Below are 21,359 nucleotides of genomic sequence, written 5' to 3'. Positions count from 1 at the left end.
TGCCTAAGTGCCTCACCCTCCGCGGCGGCCCAATGTAAAGCAACCTCCCCCAAAGCCCCCTCCATAGGAGCTCGATGTGACTTCCAGCATTGTGTTAACATTCTTTTAGCCAATGTAATGAAACGTCAGTCAAGCGCATGAGCACTTTAGTTGTTTTAGGCAGTGGGTTCAGACCCAATATACAGTAGTGTAAGGATGACCAGGAATTTATTCCAGACAGGTGAGGGTGGCCCTCCGAGACTTTGCCCCAGAATTTTGACAGTGATGGGCACAACCAGATCATATGGATTGTCTGCATTGAGTATGTGACTACATGGGCTTCCCGAAGAGGCCGCTAGGTACATAGTATGTAATTTGTGTGACGTTAAATATGCTCTTTGGAATATTGGAAAGTGTATGAAACTTTGTGGCTCACGTTCCTGTGAGCTGTTATCCATTCCTGGAGAAATTTTTTGTTGGGGATACTTTCTAACCTGTAGTTGTTACTGATCTTGCAAGTAAGACCATTGTTTGCATACAGGGAAAAGAGTACTTCCTGACATCACTTGCCAGCGCTGTTGTGTGTAGGACTTAGAGCTGTAAGTAGGATACCAGGTCCCTCTTGTATGATTTAAATAGTGCAGGTGGGGATATATATTGTCTTTTTTAACCCTGAATTTAATCTTTTACTTATTTGGCCCTTTACTCCAAAACACAATTGGGCTATGAAGATGCCATTGTCTTTTATGTGCTGAAGTGTGTTGGTCATAGGTCAAACTCAGGAGGCTATGGAAGAAGAGTTTGTCTCAATTTCTGCAACAAGAATGAACTTGTGTCCATATAAACAATCAATATAGGGCTCCAAGGGACCCAATATCCTTTTGGACTTCTAAAAGTTAATTTCTCTGTTCACATTTGAATGACCTACATGGGACCTCAATACAGCTACTGCCAATAAAGTTACATTTTGGGTTTTCCCTTGCAGATACCCTCATCCTTTTCAGGGTTGATACTGCTTCTTCCACTTATTGTCTTTTGCATTTTGTATGCTCTAGTTACTATTTCTATGTATGGAGGATTTCTTTAGCTGCCTCTCCGGATTGGATGGCGACCTTTAACTTAGCCCTTTATTCACTTGTATGGACTTGTAACACTTGTTAGCATGCAAGCCTCCCTACGTTCTTGTGTAGCTAAATAGGGTCTCATTTTCTATTTTTTGTGATGCTGTTTGACTGACTGTCGCTGCCCAACCAACTAGAGAGGTGGTTTGCATTCACTTTCCTCTAGGGCCTAAAATATACTACTATATTGTGGTTTGGGGCAATTCTACATGTTTTACATGCATTCGCTGAGCACAGTAGATCTGAAGAATGAGCGAACGTTCAGCAAGTCAGTTGGGCCAGCCAGCGTTTTTCAGTGAGAGCATAACTGGGGTTTCCATTCACTGTCTTGGAACCATGTCCTCACTTGGGGATACAGTAAAAAGCACCCTCATCTGTTTCATACCCTTTGAGTTGTAGTAATTATTTAAAAGTTGTAGATGGCAGGATATCATATTAAGCACCAAAGATCGGACTAGCTGAGCACACATGTCCTATTTAAATACCATGCACCTTGCCCTATGAGCCATTGGGGCCTAACATAGAGGTAATTAATATAGCCTTATTGCCTGCTGTAGCGGGCTATATCGGCTATTAAATGCCTTTAACAAGGCAGCGGGACTTTAATAGCCAGTATAGCCCAGCTACGAAGGGCTATAAGGCTCTTAGAACATTCTGCCCTCCAGTGGCAGTTTATTTTGCCAGGTCGAAATGGCACTTTAAGACTGCACTTCAGGCTGCAGAGGCAAGCCTGAGAAGTGTTTTACAGTGCTACTTTAGTTGGTGTCACAATGAGTGTTGGTGCCCAAGTCTATAATTTCTTTTACTGACCCGGAGTACATGAATTACCATTTTCTAATGAATACTAAATACATTAAATGTGCAAATTAGGTTTATGCCAATGTTACCAAGTTTAAGAGAAAAAAACGCAAGCACTCCAACACTAGTTAGCAGGCGTAAAGTCCACAGAGTCCTAATTCCAACTAAAACGAGTTCAGTGAAAATAGGGGTGGTAAGGCAAAAAGTCTGGGGGAATACCACGCCAAGGATATCAGTCTAACTGTATCTTTTATGATGTTTATTGTCCTGAACTTAAATAGACTCTGTCTCAGTAAAAGCCTACAAAAGCTCTTAAATGATAACTTCTATAAGAAATGTAAATGTTAAATATGTTAAGTTTTTTTTTTTTTGATAATCAACTTTATTGGTAACAGATAAATTAATTGGTAGCAGATCAAGCACCTTAATAAGATGAAGTACAATCAGGGAAAGCCGACAAAAAACATTGGAGGCCCAAATGGAGTGAGTGTGACATTCACATATTACTAGCATGTACAAGATTTAGTCGGACCCTTCAAACAGGTAACACATTTAACGATTTACCCCACACTTTGCTGCAGAGTTCAGGACAACTCCGGGCTTCAAAGAGGGGTTCCTCCTGTGCTCCGCACCAATCCACCCCTCTCCTCCGTTTCTGCACAGTCTGCGACTTGACCTGAGACCAGAGCGCTGCTATATCTCTCTTCGCCACCGCCACTGCCGTCCCTAGGAAACGCTTATCCGCCCTGGAGCCGTCTAGGCCATCAAGCACTCCCAAAAGCAAGCGCATCGTGTCCCGGGGAAACTCCCACCCGAGGGCCTGTGTAATTTCGAGCTCCACCCCTCTCCAGAACAAATATGTTAAGTTTTAATGGTCTAATGTTGCTCAGATACCAACTTATCCAGTAGGAAAAAATTATGTGACTTGCCAACCAAGAAATTGTCAGCGAAAACCATTAAAGCATCATTGTATGTCTGCCTTTTATACTAGTGGTACTCTCTCTATTTGATAATCCTGTTTCGAATCAGACTAGCTAAAAAAAAGTTCTTGTGATTAAGTTTAGTTAATCTTCCAGTTTTAAGGTGCATAGAGAGGTGTTCGAAGAGTGAATTGCAAGTGTTGTCTTTGAAACCTTTATTAAGAGTCGGTTGAACACATCTTATTTATTTGCCCGCATCGTCTTGATCTTAGGAATTTATATGTGTCAGTTGTGTACTTTATGATTAAATTGGTTTCAGAACATTTAAATTAGGGGTTATGTTCTGTTTTATTAGGACCTCAAATAGGACAAGAAGTAGAGGGTTACATTAACATTAATTCCAGAATTCAGTAGACAAATCAAACCTGATATTGAAGTATGATTATGGGACGATAAATGTTTTTACATCTCTGTATATATTTCCATGACTGTTGGCAAATCAATAACAAAGTAAAAAGGAACATATTAAATCAGGTGTTAGACATCATTCTTTTAGATCAACTAAAGCCTATTGATGTGATAAATTACATTAGTATTTAAGCTCTGGTGTTTTACTGGCAATGTGAGTTTGAACTTCAACAGTTGTTAATACCCATTTTTTGTATTTAAAGTTTGTTCAATTGTCATGTCTTTATACTAATTAGAGCCAGTTTGTAACCTCATACTTTTTTAGACAATTGTTAAAATTGCATTGTCTTATTACAAGTAATTTTATATTTCTATAGTAAAATTCCTAGTATTACTATGTGATTTAATGTCTGTGTCCTATGTTTAGCATGAAGTGGCAGTAGGGACTGATCCATCGTGCGGAGTGCAAGCGGGTAACCAAAAACTGAAATCCATAATACTGAAACCTGAACTGCTCAGTGGGCATATTCCAGCAGGGCACATCCCTAAGCCCATAGTGTTGGCTGACTATATAGGGTAAGTATTATTATATGAAGAGATGATTTCTGTAAAATTCAGTAGTTAGTCTTATATGTAAGGCTCCTAGTGTCCCAGTTCTATTGATTTTTACAGATAAATATAGACAAAAAACAATATGTTTACTGTATGTGTTTACTTTTAAAAGCATAAAAATACAGAAACTGAGGCTTCTTTTAAGTGACACTCCATGTTGTCTTAGATGAATTCCAGGCCAACAGCGTAATAGATAGAATGCATGGAAGTTAAAAAAAGAGCATTAGATATCCTTAAAAATAGTATATATGTGAAGTTTAATGCTAATATTTACCTGTCCATGTATTATTTTGTTATATTTCGTTCCTTAATTTGCTAAAACTCGCCAGGTATCAAAGTATGAGTGCAAGTTTATCAGGTAAGTACATGTGGAAATATACAAATTTGCACATAGTTTATTAAATAAACACAAAACAAATATGTCTAAATAGCAATAAGATGTGCCAAAAAATACATATGCATAAATACAGGGGGAAATGTTAAAAAAATAAATACCATAAACCAATAGCCCTACTTATATTACAACACCACAATAAAGAATCTGTAGATGGCTTACTTGCTCCTTTCACCACTCTGAACCCATCCATTCTGAAGCACAATACCTGCGAATCTAGTCTACTGTTACCACATCGGCTTCCTTTTGAAATCTCTTCCAGTGCTGATTAGCTTCTCCGATATAGGTGGATCGTTGATTTGCAGTAAAATCCAATGGTGTTAGTTTGGTGGTCTGATCTGTTTATGAAAGTACCCCTTCCAAGATGGTCACAACGATGTTGTGCTGGCACCAACGTGGGAGTACTTCCTTGGAAGGAAGTATGTTGACGTTGCAGGTAGAGTAAACTGTTCTAAAATAGAAGCTGACGCAGAGGAACTTCTTCTTCTTCGTGTGCTTCATGTTGTGTCCCTGTCATAGTGTGAAATGGATTTCTGTGGCCTGTTTGGGCTACTAGAGTTGCCAGTGAAGGTGATCGCCAGGATATCCTGTTTTTGGGGGGTTTGGTAGCTGGGTGTCTCACACCAACAAGATGTATGGAAATGGTTGTCAGTGAGTACTGCATGGGTGTCAGTGGGTACTGCACAAGTATAGACATTTACTCCTGGAATCTCTTTGCGTTTCTTTGCTTTCTTGTTGCCAATTTCCAATGTCCCCATGTTTTAATCCTATCTTTTGTTGTGTGTTTGTGTCCATGTTTTGACCTTGTACTCTCTCATGAGGTTTGTAGTGTGTCCCTGGCAGACAAGACTTAAAGTAAAACAACTTGGTACAACCTCGAAGATTGCCTCCTATAATAGAGGTTTTGTGGTCCAATCTTTAAGGCCTCTCTTCTATTCTGACCACACAGTGCTAAGCTGCCAACAGTGTGAACATATCTCTGACTTACTTTGACCTTCACTTCTTCCACATGCCTTTTGTTGATCTCTGGTACAATGACTCATCCACTAGAAGCTGTAATTTAAAGCTTCAGAGCTTCACTACCGTTCTAGTTTCACATGTAATTTTGAACTACATCCACTTCAGATTCACCTTCCTGACTCTTCAGTCACTGATGCCATTGGATCATGTGTCTACCAAAAAGCCACAAGATCAAAATTACTATTCCCTGTGACATCACTCCATTTATTCGTTCAATCACCAACCCATGTCAAGAGACTCATTTCAACATGTTTCTTCCTATCAAAACTGCATCCTCAATTCTCTTTAAACTCATCTCTAGCCTTAAGATGGATGCTCATCAGCACTAGATCAGTTATAGCTCACTCTTCCAGAACCCTGGGTCGATTGACTTCTCACCTTCTAGACATGCTCTTCATAATAGAAATGTTGCTTTCTCCTGCATTCTCATATATCCAGACATCCTAGACAAGAGGGATGGGCCTTCTTCCATAAATACAAATTTACATATAAAAACAACAGAGTAGCTTTCATTCATAAAAGTTCAAGGGACTATGTAGCTACAGCATCATCCCAATTAGCTGCATTTGAACTCAGTTTGATCTTTATTTCTCTCTGTCGGGCCCCATACTAATAGACATTGTTTTTATCCTGTACACCGTGTGGCATCTTAGGTTATCATGGTACAAGCCCCACTGCCCTCCTTGATCCAGCCCCAATTTCACAGAAAAACTCGGAGAGTTGACTGATGATGGTTATCATCTGTTTTTAACCTTGGAAAAGACTCATAAAGTGTTTACTATCCACATTTCTTTGCTTTTTCAAATCTTGGGTCCATCACTCTAAGACCTGCAGCTCTAAATATTACCCTTACGAACTACTAAATGTAGTCTGTGCCCAACATCATCAATCATTTAGCTGCTGTCACTCTTGACAGAAAGGCCTCTAAAACATGGTACTCTAATGAAGGTAAGCTTAGCAAAACTCTAAAGATACAACTACAACAAATTGGAGAACTATGAAATCAGATGGCTTCTGGTCCTCTCGGAATGCAAATAGAAAGACCTCATGATGTAAAACAGCTACTTAAAAATAAGTTTGGGGGCACAGGCAGCAGATGCAAAATTATCTTCCAGACATGCTGGAAAAGGTAGCAAGGGAGATCATTTACCAAATGGTCGTCCATTCAAACTCTGGACACAGAGGACCTTGCAATATCATTATAACTATCAATTCATCAACTGTTTCAGATGAAGCTCTATCAGCATCTGATTTATCTCCCTGCTTCTCAAACTTGTAGATACATCATTGCCTGAAGGCAGCTTACCAACCACTTTAAATTTGGGACAAGTCACTCCAATACCTAAGAAATTGAACTTCCAGAAAACCTTTAAAATTTCAGACCGTGACAAAATTACCTTTAGTAAGCAAAGTAATTGAAAAGATGGTGACTGCTGAACTTACTACACACATCATTTTTATGAACTATCAACACTTGAACAAAGTACAGTCTAGCTTCAGACCAAAACACAACACAAAACCAGGTACTGTCCACATCATTCTCAACCTCTGGGAGAAAAAAGACTTGTGTCTGTTAATGCTCATAGAACACATAAAAGGTGCTGGGAGGAATGCTTACAATTTGTCTAACCACTAGCAATCACTCGGGTACCATTCCAACCTATCATTCTTTCGCTTATCAAGCCACCTTAGTTTTGGACCCAGCCATGTGCAAATCAGTCTTGACCCTGCTCCTCATGGGAACAGTTCAGCCCAAACTGCCAGGCCAGGCCTGGCCTACCCTGAACGAGAACACAAGCTATCAGGACAGGACTTGTGCATATTAAATACTATATCTCTAAGCAGCATTCTGTTAAAATTGTTAATGAACTTTTAAAGGCCAGTTGTATGATCCATGCCCCACTCACATTGATGAGGACTACTCATTTCAATTGGCATGTGGCACTTGAAAATATAAATGTTCTACATATACCACATCATTAACTCCTGTATCTGATGACCTGGTGTTTTGCACAGGTTATCTGGAGGAGATGTTGCCCTCACATAGTTGGGTCAGCATATGTGGTTTGGCAACCCTGTGATTATTTTTTTGGAGCTATAGACAGTAATTCCACGAATCAGAACAGTTTGGGAGGATAGCTCAGTGACTGGAAGTCTAACCGATGAAGAATGCTCTGATCACAAAGGGTGGTTTTGATCTTTGTCCCCATTATAAATGCTTCGTCAGATCACCCCATTTGTCACACTCCTTCTTTGCTTTGCAGTTTACTTGTAAGTAAACTCTAACAGACTGACATTAATAAAATGAAAAACTAGAAAGTAAAAATCTTTAAAGAACAGACCTGTCCTGATCCTATTTTTGAGAATGCTTAAGTATTTCTGTTGAATATTTACAAGAAAGAGCACTGATGCAGACTGTTATAGTTGGTACCAAAATACCGATTTTCTAGCATGCATATTTCGAGGGACCTCTCATGCATGCTTGAGGTATTTGGAGTGTTACCAAGAACGAAGAGGTGCTAGCCAGAAAATGCTATTTGTCTAGCTGCCTAATGTGTTTTTGGGAAAGCAAAAGACACCCAAATGATGGCCAGTATGCAGTACAACTTACAAAATGCACTCCCATTGAAGAGATCTGGGTTTAATCCATTGTTCTTTTGTTCATCATGCCACCTCAGTTTAGACCCAGCCATATTCAAATTAACCTGGACTCTGATCCTCATGGGAACAGTCCAGCCTGAACTGCAAAGCGAGGTCCTCCCTGGACCAAAAACAATAATCCTGGGACTGGTTTATTTGTTTTACCTCCATTCCAGTAGCTGGAGGCCCAGACACTGAATTGAGGGAGGATGAACACACAGGTTCGGTTCCAACCTGAACATTGCCATTTAGTAGATGGTGAAGGAGAGTGGATCAGTAAGTAGTCTGTTATTGAGTGTGAGGACATTTCGAGGCAGGGCCTGCCCTTTGGTCTTTCTCTGATTGCTACTGTAGGAAGGTTGATAATTGACACATGACAGATTTACACATTGTGCCCAAGTCAGAGAGGGAAGGAGAGTGTCTGGCTCTGCAGGACGAGAGACAGTCCAGGAGGAGAAGCCCAGCCATTTTGTTGGCATCTGATGCACTTAGTAAAGCTGAATGACATTGGCAATGCAACCAGTGCTTACTCAAGTTGCGATGTGTCACCTGGCTGTCTGGCACCCCTGCTCCACCTCCCGGAGGGACTCCTTTCATCAAAGATGAGCATCCGTCCAGTAGGCTTGCTGCAATGTTCATTTCCAATGATCCAAGTGAGGAGCAAAGCTACCATCACTGGTCCAGCGCCACAGATGAAGACACCAATGGTGCAAATGCACCAACCTGCGCAACAGAAAGTGATGTTGCCACTGAAATTGATAAGTGCCTGAGACAGAAAGACAAATAGACTGTGTGTATATTGTCTGCCTGCTGTTAAAAAGTTAACTTTTGTTGGGGTGAACTCTTCTATGCAAGAACTGAATCAGGGCCGGACTGGCCATAGCGGGCACCGGGCAATCCCCCGGTGCGCCGCATGGGTGGGGGCAGGTTTTGGGCCCCTAGGGGCCGGTCTTGTACCTAAATTGGCCGAAAACCGGCCCGGCAAAAACACCTCCAACACCCCCTGCCCCCCCCTACCCCCCCCCCCCCCCCCCCCCCCACCCATGTGTGGGGAGGGGGGCGCGTCCAAGCACCAGGGCCGGTTGAGGTTCCCAGTCCGGCACTCAACTGAATCAACTAACATATGGGTTACTCGAGATGATCGCTTAGTGAACTTGCATCTGGGCATAATCATGGCTTCATGACCATTTATTGCTGCTAAGTCATCAAAGATACTTGGGTGGCACACTAAGAGTTGGGATAGGTGGTGTGGTTCTTGACTAACACCGGTAGGGAAAGTTGTAGTACTCTGTAGCTGAAATACCGTTAATGGATGATTTATTTCGTTTGGATTTGACAATAAAGTACTTTCTTTTTACTAAGACTAGTACTGGCTGGACAGTGAATTCTGGTGTCTGTTGTTTGACTGTTTGAGTTCTGAGGCTCAGTTCACCCACATCACCTCCCTGAGAAGCCTTTGACTGCATGCCCTTGCTACGCCAAGAGTCAATTGTAGAAACTGGCATACTTGGTCTAGTTTACAGAGCCATTATAAGACAGACCCCCGAACAACACCAAAGGCAAATGACACTAACCACCAGAGTCCTACCTCAGTAGTCCCCGTGAAGCCCCCTTCCCCTAAAGAGGTCTGGCAGCTGTTTTACCATTTGTCAAGCTACAGATTAACTGACTCACCGCTGGTCACAAAATTCGTTTGTGACCTAAACTCTGGTTCTCTATGCACCAATGCAAAAATAAAAAAAATCAAATACTTCGTATTAACAAATAGTTGCAATGTGATTTGCAGTAACAACATCTTTATTTTAGTTAAGGATACATTGGCTATGATTTGATGTGTGTTGTTGAACATTTAATCTCCGCCTTTTGTTTTTGAGCTTACTGTAACATTTCTGGGAAAAGATAATTTAATCTGAATTTTGAGCTACAATAGACATTTTTGGATATTAACAACTGATCCAGTCTAGGATCCGCACTCGTTTCTTAGCGGGTTGATTTGAATATTACTTTAGAAAGATATTCTATGATGAAATGACAAATAGCTGTGCATATTCATTCTAATTATGTGATTCCTTTTTATATAGAAAATATCCAGTAATTCGATCAGACGAAGAACGAGATCGCTATAAGGCAGTTTTCAATGATCAGTTTTCAGAATATAAAGAACTTTCCGCCGAGGTGCAGGCAGTGTTAAAAAAGTTTGATGAGCTGGATTCGGTGATGAGCAAGCTGCCTCTTAACCCAGATAACCAGATGGTAAGTGTTATTCTTTTACTGTCTAAGCATGCTGGCAACCCGATAGTGCTGCAGGGGAAATAATTCAAAATGTTGTGTTCATTTACTGAGGTATTGTGAGCAAAAGCATTTGTCATTTATGCCAGAGACTTGTTCACTACTAGCTTATTCGTGCTTTGTTTCAGGGAAAAGTGTACTGATTAGGGTATCATTCAGCCTCCCTCTTTTGCCTTTCCCTTGTTAACATCATACTGTGTCCCTGAGAAGGTTCCAGATTTTAAAAACCCAAAACTGGGACCGAGAGACAGTGGCATTTATTTATCTACAGAAATAAGAATTTTTGAAATCGTGGAACATTGAAGTAAGACCCTAGGCTTGGAGTGTTCCAGAAGGACCAAGGCAATGAACTGTGAGATGTTGGCCCCACAGTGAGTTTTAAAAGTGTAGACCCTGGGTCTGTAACCTTTTCTGTAATAAGACCTAATTACGTTCAAGAAACCCATCGAGAGCTACTAATATTATTAATGTTGTAGCAGTGACCCCATCAGAAAAGATTACAATAGTGCCTACCGCATGCAAAAATACTACCAGCGATCACCGCTGTGCATCAGGTGTGGTGGCCAGCAGTGATCCAAAAAAGGCTTTGTCAATCTCGAATGCCTCTACATGGGAAATATATAACAGCCATAGCCCAGTTCCTCTGGAAGTAAGGTAATAACATTTGTAAACCGTCTTGCCAATGCCACATGATTTGTCACTCCAATACAGCTTTAAATATATTTTGGAAATTCAGCAATTTTTCTCCAAATATTAGCTTATAAGTTCTGAAAAACAATTTTTGTCTTGAATATAAACTTTACATTTTGGTACACATATGGTAATTCTACAAGCAGAAGCTTCTAAGTTAGTAGACTGGCATGCCCATAGGACAGCTATTTACTGGAGAGCTACTAGTAGCCCACAAGCTAATCGTTGGAGAAGCCTTGTGTAGATGCTCTGCAAATACAGATTCAGGTTGAATTATGACTTTGCCTCCAGCAGCATGTCTGTGAAAATGAGAAGGAAAACAGTATGACAAATGCGCAACCTTTTTACTGATCATAACGGTTTTAGTATGACGTGAACAAAAAGCATGTTGCAATATGTTGCCAATTTGGACACATAAATATTAAATTTGAAAGTAGATGCAGTTAAAGACATTAAAGGAGTTTAAAGATTTAAGAAAGCTACTGAAGAAAGTGTTGAATTTCAACTTTACTGCCACTTAGTATAAATACCAGAAACAACTACTTTGTGAAATTACAAGTACAATACTGTATCACCTACAAAAATACATCTAAACCTCTAGAAAGAAGTATTGCATGCGCCTAGGATTACATCATAGTTTTAAGAAAGACCAAAATGCACTAGATTAGCAGGTGAGCCCTTAAAACAGAATTCAAAAGAATAATCTTAGCTGCTTCTAAGGTAATTCAATTTTGCGAAGTGATTTGCCGATATACTATGATTGTATGACTCCTCTGAGAAATGTAATCACTCTAAAGCGAATTCTATTAATGCCTCCGTTGACCTAATTTATTAGCTTTGATAATATTTTGTAGCATTTTCAATTAATATGCCTCTCAGATAATGTTTCCATAGTTTTTTGTCACATATACAGAATATGTGTGATACATTTTTCTAAGCCAGGTGGCCGAGACAATACTCTACACATGGAGAGCGTCATGTCAACAATTCTTAATGTCAAGAACGTCTATCAGACACTTGAATATGCATAACCAAATTTTCAGGAAGTGGGTTTAAGATAGTTCATAGGCATTTCTAAACGGATAGTTCTCCATAGTGATTGGTCAAAAGAGAATCATTTTTTTTACCTGCTCAAAGTAAGCCTTTCATCATTAAAGCTCCAGTTATGCAGCAGCTTGCAGGCGAGACCATGAAGTGAGACCTTGACCTGTGTTATGAATAGCCATGTTTACTTATGATTTCATTTTGTCCATAAAGGTTCAATATGATTTTCTTCATTACTTACTTCCTTGTCCAAAGGTTCCCAGATGAGTGAGGCGTAATTATTCGCAGTATTTCAATGAATTCGGTTAAAGTAAAGATTCCCTGAAAGAGCAGGCATTTTAGTTTCTGCATATAATAATGTGTTTGCATTTCAGCTTATGTAACTGGACATAACAGCGTAAAATGCAGGTGCACAATATAGTAAAACTAACACTCTCTTACGAGTGAAAACTTGTGTCAGTGGAACCAAAGAGCCCCCTCCAAAATTGTCGTGAAAGCTAATCTAGGTGAACTGAGGAAGTAAGGTTAAACAAGTACTTTTTGGGTCACTGGGATCAGCAACACCAAAAGCCAAACTATCTTCTGTCAGAACTCGGGCTCATTCGGTCCTGTGTCTCAACTGACAACTTTAGAACTATTAATTTGCAACATTCCAAATGAGAAGGGGGAAAAAACAAGAGATGGGGTAAAAGAAGATACCAAAGTAATAAATTGCAAGTCATCAAATAAAGGTTTAAATAAAGTTTCAAAATATAACAAACATTTCTACCCAGGCACAATTTGTTGTGGTACAAATTGGAAACATATTTGAGGTAGATTTAAAGGTGACCTCTTCCATTTGAAAACTAAGTACATACCATGAGAATTTTAACTGCCCCCTAGCGCAAACCAAAATCTTGGTCTTCAATGTGTTCACTTTTAATTCATTACACTTGTTGTATATAGCAATAGATTATTCCAAAGGCCGCGGACGCCCACCAGTGCTTGTGCCATGATTATTAAATCACCTGTTTATCCTAGAGTTTCTTACATCATCTGTATTTGCTAGGATTTACACCTTGGAGCCTCTAATCCTTGGAGGGAAACATGTTATTGCCCATTATATATATATATATATTGGGGATGGTGCCTATATTTATGGAAGTAAGAAAATAATGTTAGTGGCATTCCATTGTCCACTGTTGATGAACGATTTTGGGAGGTTGGTATAAGCTCATTTTTTCCCATCCAGTATGTTGAATTTATCTAGAGAACTTGTGTAAAGAGTGTCCTTTCTGCATCAAGCAGAGCTGTTGAACAGGATGTAGCCTTACGGCTAGAACGGTCGACCTCGAAGCGGGGGAACAGGGTTCGAGTCTCGGCAATGACGCTCAACATCCTGGTATTCTGGGCAAATCACTTAATCTCCCAGTGCCTAACAAAAAATGAATGTGACCCTCTGTAATGAAACTAGTGCTCATGTAAAGCGCTCTGATACCCGATATCTTTGGGTCTAGTACGTGCTATATAAAACACTTACATAAAAAAAAACCTGCAATTGTTAGGCATTTAGCATTTCCCCTTTTAGTGCATTAACCTCAACAAGCTTTCCAACATACAGGAAGAAATCCTTTGTTTGTTGGCAACAGCACGTGCCACAGTAATAATCCCTTAGTCCAAATTTAGGGATTAATAATGGAGTTTGGTCGTGGTACACTGGAGCTCTTTGTTTGAATAATTTACTTTAATATTGCTACAGTCCAGTTTATTTTCCATCCACCAGGGGTAGATATGTATTGAAAGATGGCATTGTTGTTTTTTCCCCATAAGCGGTTTCTGCATGATCAATCAATCAATCAATCAGGAGTTTGTTAAAGCGCGACTACTCACCCGTAAGGGTCTCAAGGCGCTAGGGGTGGGGGGGTGGGGGGTGCAGGTTCCATTCCATCAAGGAGGGGGTCTGTCGAAGAGCCAGGTTTTGAGGTTTCTTACGAAGATGGGGAGCGATGTTGTCTGTCTGAGGTGGAGCGGAAGGGCGTTCCATGCTTTGGCCGCGAGGAAGGAGAAGGAGCGGCCTCCCGATCTGGTCTTTCTGGTGCGGGGGACCACGGGTAGGAAAGCTGGGCTGATCGTAGGGTCCTTTGGGGTGCGTGGAATTTGAGTCGGCTGTTCAGGTATGCTGGTCCGGTGCCGTGGAGGGCCTTGTGTGCGTGGGTGAGCATCTTAAAGGTGATTCTCGCCTCGACGGGGAGCCAGTGGAGTGTGCGCAGGTGCTGGGAGATGTGGCAGTGTTTTGGCAGGTTGAGGACCAGTCTTGCGGCGGCGTTCTGGATGTTCTGTAGCTTGCGGATGATGTTTTTGTTTATTCCGGCGTAGAGTGCGTTGCCGTAGTCGAGTCTGCTGGTGACCAGGGCGTGAGTGACTGTCTTTCGGTGTTCGAGGGGGATCCATTTGAAGGTCTTACGAAGGAGGCGGAGGGTGCGGAAGCAGGAAGATGAGACAGAGTTGATCTGGCGGTCCATTTTGAGCTCGGAGTCCAGGATGATTCCCAGGTTGCGTGCGTGGTCTGTGGGGGTTGGCGGGTTTCCGAGGGCGGTGGGCCACCAGGTGTCGCTCCAGGCGTCGGGGTTTGGGCCCATGATGAGTACTTCTGTTTTGTTGGTGTTTAGTTGAAGGCAGCTGTTTTTCATCCATTTGGCGACGGCTTCCATGCCTTCTCGAAAGTTGTGTCTGGCGGTGTTGGGCTCGTTGGATAGGGAGAGGATGAGCTGGGTGTCGTCTGCATATGACACGATGTTGAGTCCGTAGGTTCTGACGATGGGGGCAAGTGGAGCCATGTAGACGTTGAAGAGCGTCGGGCTGAGGGAGGAGCCCTGGGGGACTCCGCAGGTGATCGGTGTGGGGTCCAAGAGGAAAGGGGGGAGTCTGACCCGCTGCGTCCTGCCGGAGAGGAAGGAGCAGATCCAGTTGAGGGCCTTGTCCTGGATTCCTGCATCGTAGAGTCTGCGTATTAGGGTGCGGTGGGAGACTGTGTCGAACGCCGCTGATAGGTCGAGGAGGATGAGGGCTACTGTTTCTCCTTTGTCCAGTAAGGTGCGGATGTCGTCTGTTGCGGCGAGGAGGGCGGTTTCCGTACTGTGGTTTTTTCTGAAGCCGGATTGGGAGGAGTCGAGGATGTTGTGTTCTTCAATTAATGTGGCGAGTTGGCTGTTGATGGCTTTCTCAATGACTTTCGCTGGGAACGGGAGCAGGGAGATGGGTCTGTAGTTTTTGAGGTCGGTGGGGTCCGCTGAGGGTTTCTTTAGGAGGGGGTTGACCTCGGCGTGTTTCCAGTCGTTGGGGAACGAGGCGGTCGCCAGGGAGCGGTTGATGGTTTGGCGGAGCATGGGTGCGATGGTGTTGGCGGCTCTGTTGAAGATGTGGTGGGGGCAGGGGTCCGTGGGGGCCCCTGAGTGGATTGACTTCATTGTCTTCAGTGTGTCTTCGGTGGTGAGGGCTGTCCAGTCCTCAATCGCTGGTTTCCGGGTGTCGGGGGTGGTTGGTGAGGGTTCAGTGTGTTGGTTGTCTTCGTCGAAGTTGTCGTAGATGCTCTTGATTTTGTGGTGGAAAAAGATGCTGAGTTTGTCGCAGAGGTCTTGTGAGGGAGGGATGTCGGTAGACTCGCTGGTGGGTTGGGCGAACTCCTTGATGATGCTGAAGAGTTCCTTGCTGTTGTGTGCGTGGATGGAGATTCTGTTTTTGAATCGCTTTTTTCCTCGTTTCTCTGATGAGTTGATGGTGGGCGTTGGTGGCGGCTCTGAAGTTGTTGTGGGCTTCTGTGGATTTGGTGTTTCTCCAGGCCTTTTCAAGGCGGCGGCATGTGCGCCTGGACTCTCGAAGTTCGGTGGTAAACCATCTGGCTTTCTTGGCACGGGTATTGTTTTTCTTGAGGGGGGCTATGGTGTTGGTGCTGTCCGAGATCCATCTATGCAGGGTTCGGGATGCGGTGTTGGGGTCGTCGTTTTCCGCGATGGTTGGGGTGGAGTTGTTGAGTGAGGAGGTGAGCTGGTCATCGGTGATTTTGGTCCAGTTTGTGGAAGCAGGTGCTGGTGTCTGTGGATGGTGGGTGTTCTGAAGGTGAAGTGGACGCAACGATGGTCGGTCCATGGGAGTTTGGTGGTGTGGCTGAAGGTGATGGAGTTTCCTGTAGTGAAGAGGGGGTCGAGGGTGTGTCCTGCTGAGTGTATGGGCTCGGTCACGATCTGGCGGAGTCCAATGTTGTGGAGGTTGTCCAGGAGGGATGTGGTGTTGGGGTCCAGTTGATTGTCGAGGTGGAAGATGAGGTCTCCCAGCAGGGTGTAGTTGGTGGATGCAATGGCCTGCGGGGAGATAATGTCCGTGATGGAGTTGGCGAAGGGTCCGCGGGGTCCAGGGGGTCGGTAGATGATGGTTCCTCGGAGGGTGGCGGTGGGGCTGGCCAGTATCTTGAAGTGAAGGTGTTCCATCAGTTCTGTGGACTCGTCTGGGAGTGTGCTCAGGCGGAGGCTGGATTTGTGGACGATGGCGATTCCTCCTCCTGGGTGGATGGGGCGGTCCTTCCTGGAGATCTTGTATCCTTGGGGGATGGCGATGGCGATGTCCGGTCCCGAGGTGGTGTTGGTCCAGGTTTCGGTGAAGAATGCTACGTCTGGGGTGGTGCTGTCGAGGAGGTCTCAGATTTCTGTTGCGTGTTTGTGGAGGGATCGGACGTTGAGGAGGATGCATTGCAGGGTCTTCGGTTCGGTTGTGTTCTTGTGGGCGGGTTGTGCTGGATCCATGTTCTTGGCGGTGCTGCAGGTGTGCCGGCAGCGGTGACAGCTGAAGGGTCCATGGGTGTCGGCTGGTGATGCTAGCTTGCAGTTGTTGTTGCAGCCTGGGTTGAGTGCGTGGAGTGCTGCTGGGTCGTAGCGTTGGCGGGGCGGAGGTCCAGGGTTTCTGGTGCTGGTTGCGGACGGGTCGCAGATGGGCGCAGACGTGCTTGTCTTTGACGCGCCTTCGGTGCACCAGCGGCGCGCCCGCAGCCCGCGGCCGCTGCTCGGCCGCGCAGTGGACGCCATTAAGTAGGGGTCGGGGAGGGCTGGACAGCTGGGAGGCGGGGAGGGGAGCTGGATTGGGCCGGTCGTGCTGGGGGGGAGGGGCCGCGGGGGCAGCAGCGGCGGGGAAAGGTAAAGGGAGGAAAGAAGGGATAAAGAAAAAAGGGAAAATAAGCAGAAATAAGGCACAAAAGAGCAGAGATGCAGAAAAGAGCAGAAAGGTGAAAGACAGAAAGGGTAAAAAAACGAGTGAAGGAGCAGAGGGAGAGAAAGGGAAAATGGGCAGAAATAAGGCACAAAAGAGCAGAGGTGCAGAAAGGTGAAAATTAGAAAGGGGAAAAAAACGAGTGAAAACAAGTGAAGGAGCAGAGGGAGAGAAAGGGAGAATGGGCAGAAATAAGGCGCAAAAGAGCAGAGGTGCAGAAAGGTGAAAGATAGAAAGGGGAGAAAAACGAGTGAAGGAGCAGAAAGAAAGAAAGGAGACAGAGGTCCACTGGACCACCAGGGATGAGGCGCAGGGAAACCTGCGGGTGGAGGAGGGCCTCGATCACCAACACTGAAGAGTGCAGGGGCAGGGGCACCTCACTTAATGGTGGAGCTGCGAGGGTGGGAGAGCACGCCATGCTTTCATGTTCTTATTACAATCAAGATCTCCGTCTTGGTCTGTCATCCCTTACTTTCACCTCTTGCCAAGTTCTTGCACATTGAGAGGCTGCAATGTTTTTTCTCTCTCTCTTACATTCAGTATAAGTTGTTTCCTATACATATTAGCTTGTATTGGAATTTTGTTTTTTACCGAATCTTCCTTCACACTGTCAAACCATGGTTGATTTTTACTATGGCCGTTTGTTTAAAAGTGCCAGTAAAAGTACTGTGCATTGAGGAGGGAATAGCAGACACATGTAAAGCAGATTGGTAAATAACTTCCCAAAATGATGACAACTCTTCACTAAATTGTGTGTCCTTATGAGGATATATTAGCTTAGCCAGATTAAAATTTAGCAACCTGTTACTATAGCCATTCCCAAACAATTTTGGGACATCACATTTATACCTTATCCATTGATGTGTATACATGATTTATGGCAGCAAATTGCAGTTCTTTTAAGTGATTTGCCCAGAATCACAGGATGTTGAGCAGACATCAAGAATTGAGCCTGGTTTTCCAGCTCTACAGTCATCAGCTCTGGCTGTTGTGCTACATCCTTGCCCCTAAACAAGATATCAGAAAAAGAAGTTCCACAAAACATGCTTTCTGACTCAATTGAAAAGTCCATGATTATGAGGAGTACGGCCAGGTGTTGCCATGCTTCCGGTTTTATACGTCACATGGCTCGAGGTGAACTCCAGTGGGCAGCCCCCCCTGTGAGTTGTCTCATTTCAATCTTTGTCCTCCCTGCAAGTTTCTACAGCAGCTAGGACAGTGGGGTCTGATTGCATTGCTAAACACTGATAATCCGTAGTCCCCTTTTGTCACTCACCTCCACGCAGACATGGCTGAAGAGCATGGGTACATGAGGCAGGCCAAAACAGTAAGATATGTTATGGACACAGATTTTATCATCATGTGAGAATTGACAGTATCTGAATCGGTGTCGGCAGCCATGTCAAAGGCCTTAAAAAACATACAGGACCTCCTGTCTGACCAGTTTAGTCTTGCAAAGGGTCGCAGTTCGGACACACCCTGTGGGTGCAGGAGGGTCCCCAAAGTGTGGATCCGAGATAAGAGAAATCCGGAACAAAGGCATGCTCTTTTGACAAGTTTAAGTTGCGAAGACCAGAGGGATGAGGTAGCTGCTGGGCCCAGTGGTGTATTTTGACCAGATAAGGGTGCAACCCATAAAGGGGCATCTGACTAAGACATGGGGGATACAAATGCCTTCACATCAGGGCTTCGTCATATGTGTCAGCCCGGGATGAGACAGCTTCCCGGGCACACACACAGTTTTGGAGCTGCCAGCCGCACCAGAGTACTTCACACAAACATGATCGTTCGCCATCACAGACTACAACTGCAGGGCTAAGCTACAATCTAATACTGTGCAATTCAGAAGCTGGTCTTTAAAAGACCATTTCGTGTTAACGAGGCTTTGTGTTTTTTCACCCCTTCTTAGAGCCCCTGCATATCTACTCTTCCTATTGCTGGAAGAATTAGCCCCCCCGCCACCTCCCTCCCAAACTGTTGCGCCCCTGGCCTCTGACCTGTGACTCTAGACACTCTCAGCCCACCATGGCTTTCTATGACCACGTTTACAAACAATGCCAATTGTGAAGTATTAGATACAGTGGAAGGTACAATACAATTTACTGAATCATGTGAAAGTTGCTAAGGTGTTGCAAACATGATTGTTCGCCATCACAGACTACTACTGCAGGGCTAAACTACAATCCAAATCTGTGCAATTCAGAAGCTGGTCTTTTTAAAAGACCATTTCGCGTTAACGAGGCTTTATTTTTTGTCACCCCTTCTTAGAGCCCCTGCATGTCTACTCTTCCTATTGCTGGAAGAATTAGCCCCCACCCCCCTCCCCAACTTTTGCGCCTCTGACTCCAGACACTCTCAGCCGAGCCCCCAACAACTGGAGCTGCAGCAGCCCGGGCTGAGACGTGACTCGCGAAGGTGAAGTGCGCACACCCCAGGGGGGCGCGCCCCACAGTTTGAAGACCTATGCTTTAGAGAGACCCCAAATACTATCACCGGTCTTAAAGCACAGATCTACAGGTCACTTTCATAAAGACAAAAATAAAAGTTATCCCGTAGAAGTATTGCAGAAGAAAGATATATATGCTTAGTGTAAATGGAGAGGTGTGGTGCAGCCGCCAGGGCAGCTACCTTCGGAGCACAGGGTTCAAGGTTCGATCCCCCGCTCCGGCGGCAGCTCAGCTCAGCACCATGTGACTCTGGGCAATAGCTCACTTAATTTCCACGATGGCCCCCAGTGCCTTGAGACCCGTAAGGGTGAGTAGTTTGCGCTTTACAAATACGGATTTATTTATTATTAATGTTATGTGGATTTATCACCTTTATTTTCCCTGGGAGGAGAAATAAATATTACATATTATCGGCATGCTCCCCGACCCTTTATCCATTTCGAGAATAAACGAGCTTTACCATTGAAATAATATTACTGAAGTGTGCAGCATGGCATTGAATTGAATAGACATTGCTCTTGTGGCTCCTTGCCTGTCCCACCGACAACCCGGGCATTTCTTCTACTTGGGTCCCCGCCGAGCCTGATCAGGGGAGTCGTTAACACAGTCTGGCGGACTCGAACAGCAGGGTGGTTGCCTTGTCTGGAAAATCGTAATGATCCTACTAGTTAAGTGATGTGTGTGGAAGAAACATGTCAACAGTGGATTACTTGGGGATTACAAAAGAATTAAGCTACAAAAGAGACTTTGCAATATTCAAAACAAAGAACAAAAGGAAGGAATCCTTATGATTTAATAAAAGAAGCCATGAGGTGCAAATTAGGGCACCAAAACAAGAGGATTCTGCTCATCAAGACAAGAACTCTAGGTATTAAAAATGAACTAATGTTTTTAATGTAAGTAGAACGTTCATGAAATGATTTAAAAATAAAGTTATCGAATACAGAAACACGTAAATGTTTTATAATTGATTAATTAAGGAACCACCACATGGAGGTAACAACATATAGACAGGTCCCTACAGAGTTAGCAACAATTTACCATTTAATAAGGGCAACTTCGTTGTATGTAACTGATTCCAATTCAGAATTGCACTAAAGCTCCTGCAGGGACCTTATTCTGAAGATGCACAGGTATTTCCGAAATGTAAGCTATATTACCAACCTGCCCGGCTTCGACTCCTCTTTGAGTGGTCTCTAATAGAAAAAGATAAAATATGGATCCAAATGGAACGGACATTAATGGGCAGAATGCTCTGGGTTGTAGCATGGTTACCCAGCGCATCTTGAAGTACTCCCACGAGGATAAGTTTTGGAGTCTGGTACTGTGTAACATTTACATGTAGTTTACTTTCCTTTCGTTCTCCACATACACCGATGCATGCCAACTCTGGAGATGGGACATCGCAACCTTCAAGAGTCTGCGGCAGAGGATGCATAATCTTATCGTGCATTTTTCACAGGACCCACCCAGTTAGCTCCTTCAACACCTGGAAATGTGACTTTGTCTTAGGAGAAGAGAAAATACTGCATTACTAGCAATTAACATTGATTGCTACATCCTGACCTTAAGATAGTATTTATCAGTGAGGAACCCCAATTTGAAAAACTTTCCACTTTTTTCTCTGGAACCAAAAGGGTGATCTCTGTATTGCATAAAACACTATTAATCGTGTTAATTGGAGAAGTATATACCTTGAAGATCATGGAAGACCTTATAAAAAGACATGGCGAGGAGCAGGATTGACTTTCAAAAAATAGAG

The 21,359-nt window shown here is 43.7% G+C and overlaps 1 protein-coding gene across 1 annotated transcript in view; it reads left to right on the top strand.

Annotated features, from left to right (window-relative positions):
• The window catches only part of MARVELD2 (MARVEL domain containing 2), a 125,598-nt gene that overhangs the window by 71,391 nt on the left and 32,848 nt on the right, over window positions 1–21,359 (top strand). Inside the window, exons 4-5 of the mRNA XM_086960821.1 lie at window positions 3,654–3,802; window positions 9,974–10,145. Coding sequence (XP_086816947.1) covers window positions 3,654–3,802; window positions 9,974–10,145 — 321 coding nt within the window. The remainder of the gene's footprint in view (window positions 1–3,653; window positions 3,803–9,973; window positions 10,146–21,359) is intronic.

This window comes from Lissotriton vulgaris, chromosome 3_1 (assembly GCF_964263255.1).
Source record: "Lissotriton vulgaris chromosome 3_1, aLisVul1.2, whole genome shotgun sequence".
NCBI classification, from domain to species: domain Eukaryota; kingdom Metazoa; phylum Chordata; class Amphibia; order Caudata; family Salamandridae; genus Lissotriton; species Lissotriton vulgaris.
This window is presented reverse-complemented; position numbering and strand designations above follow the sequence as displayed.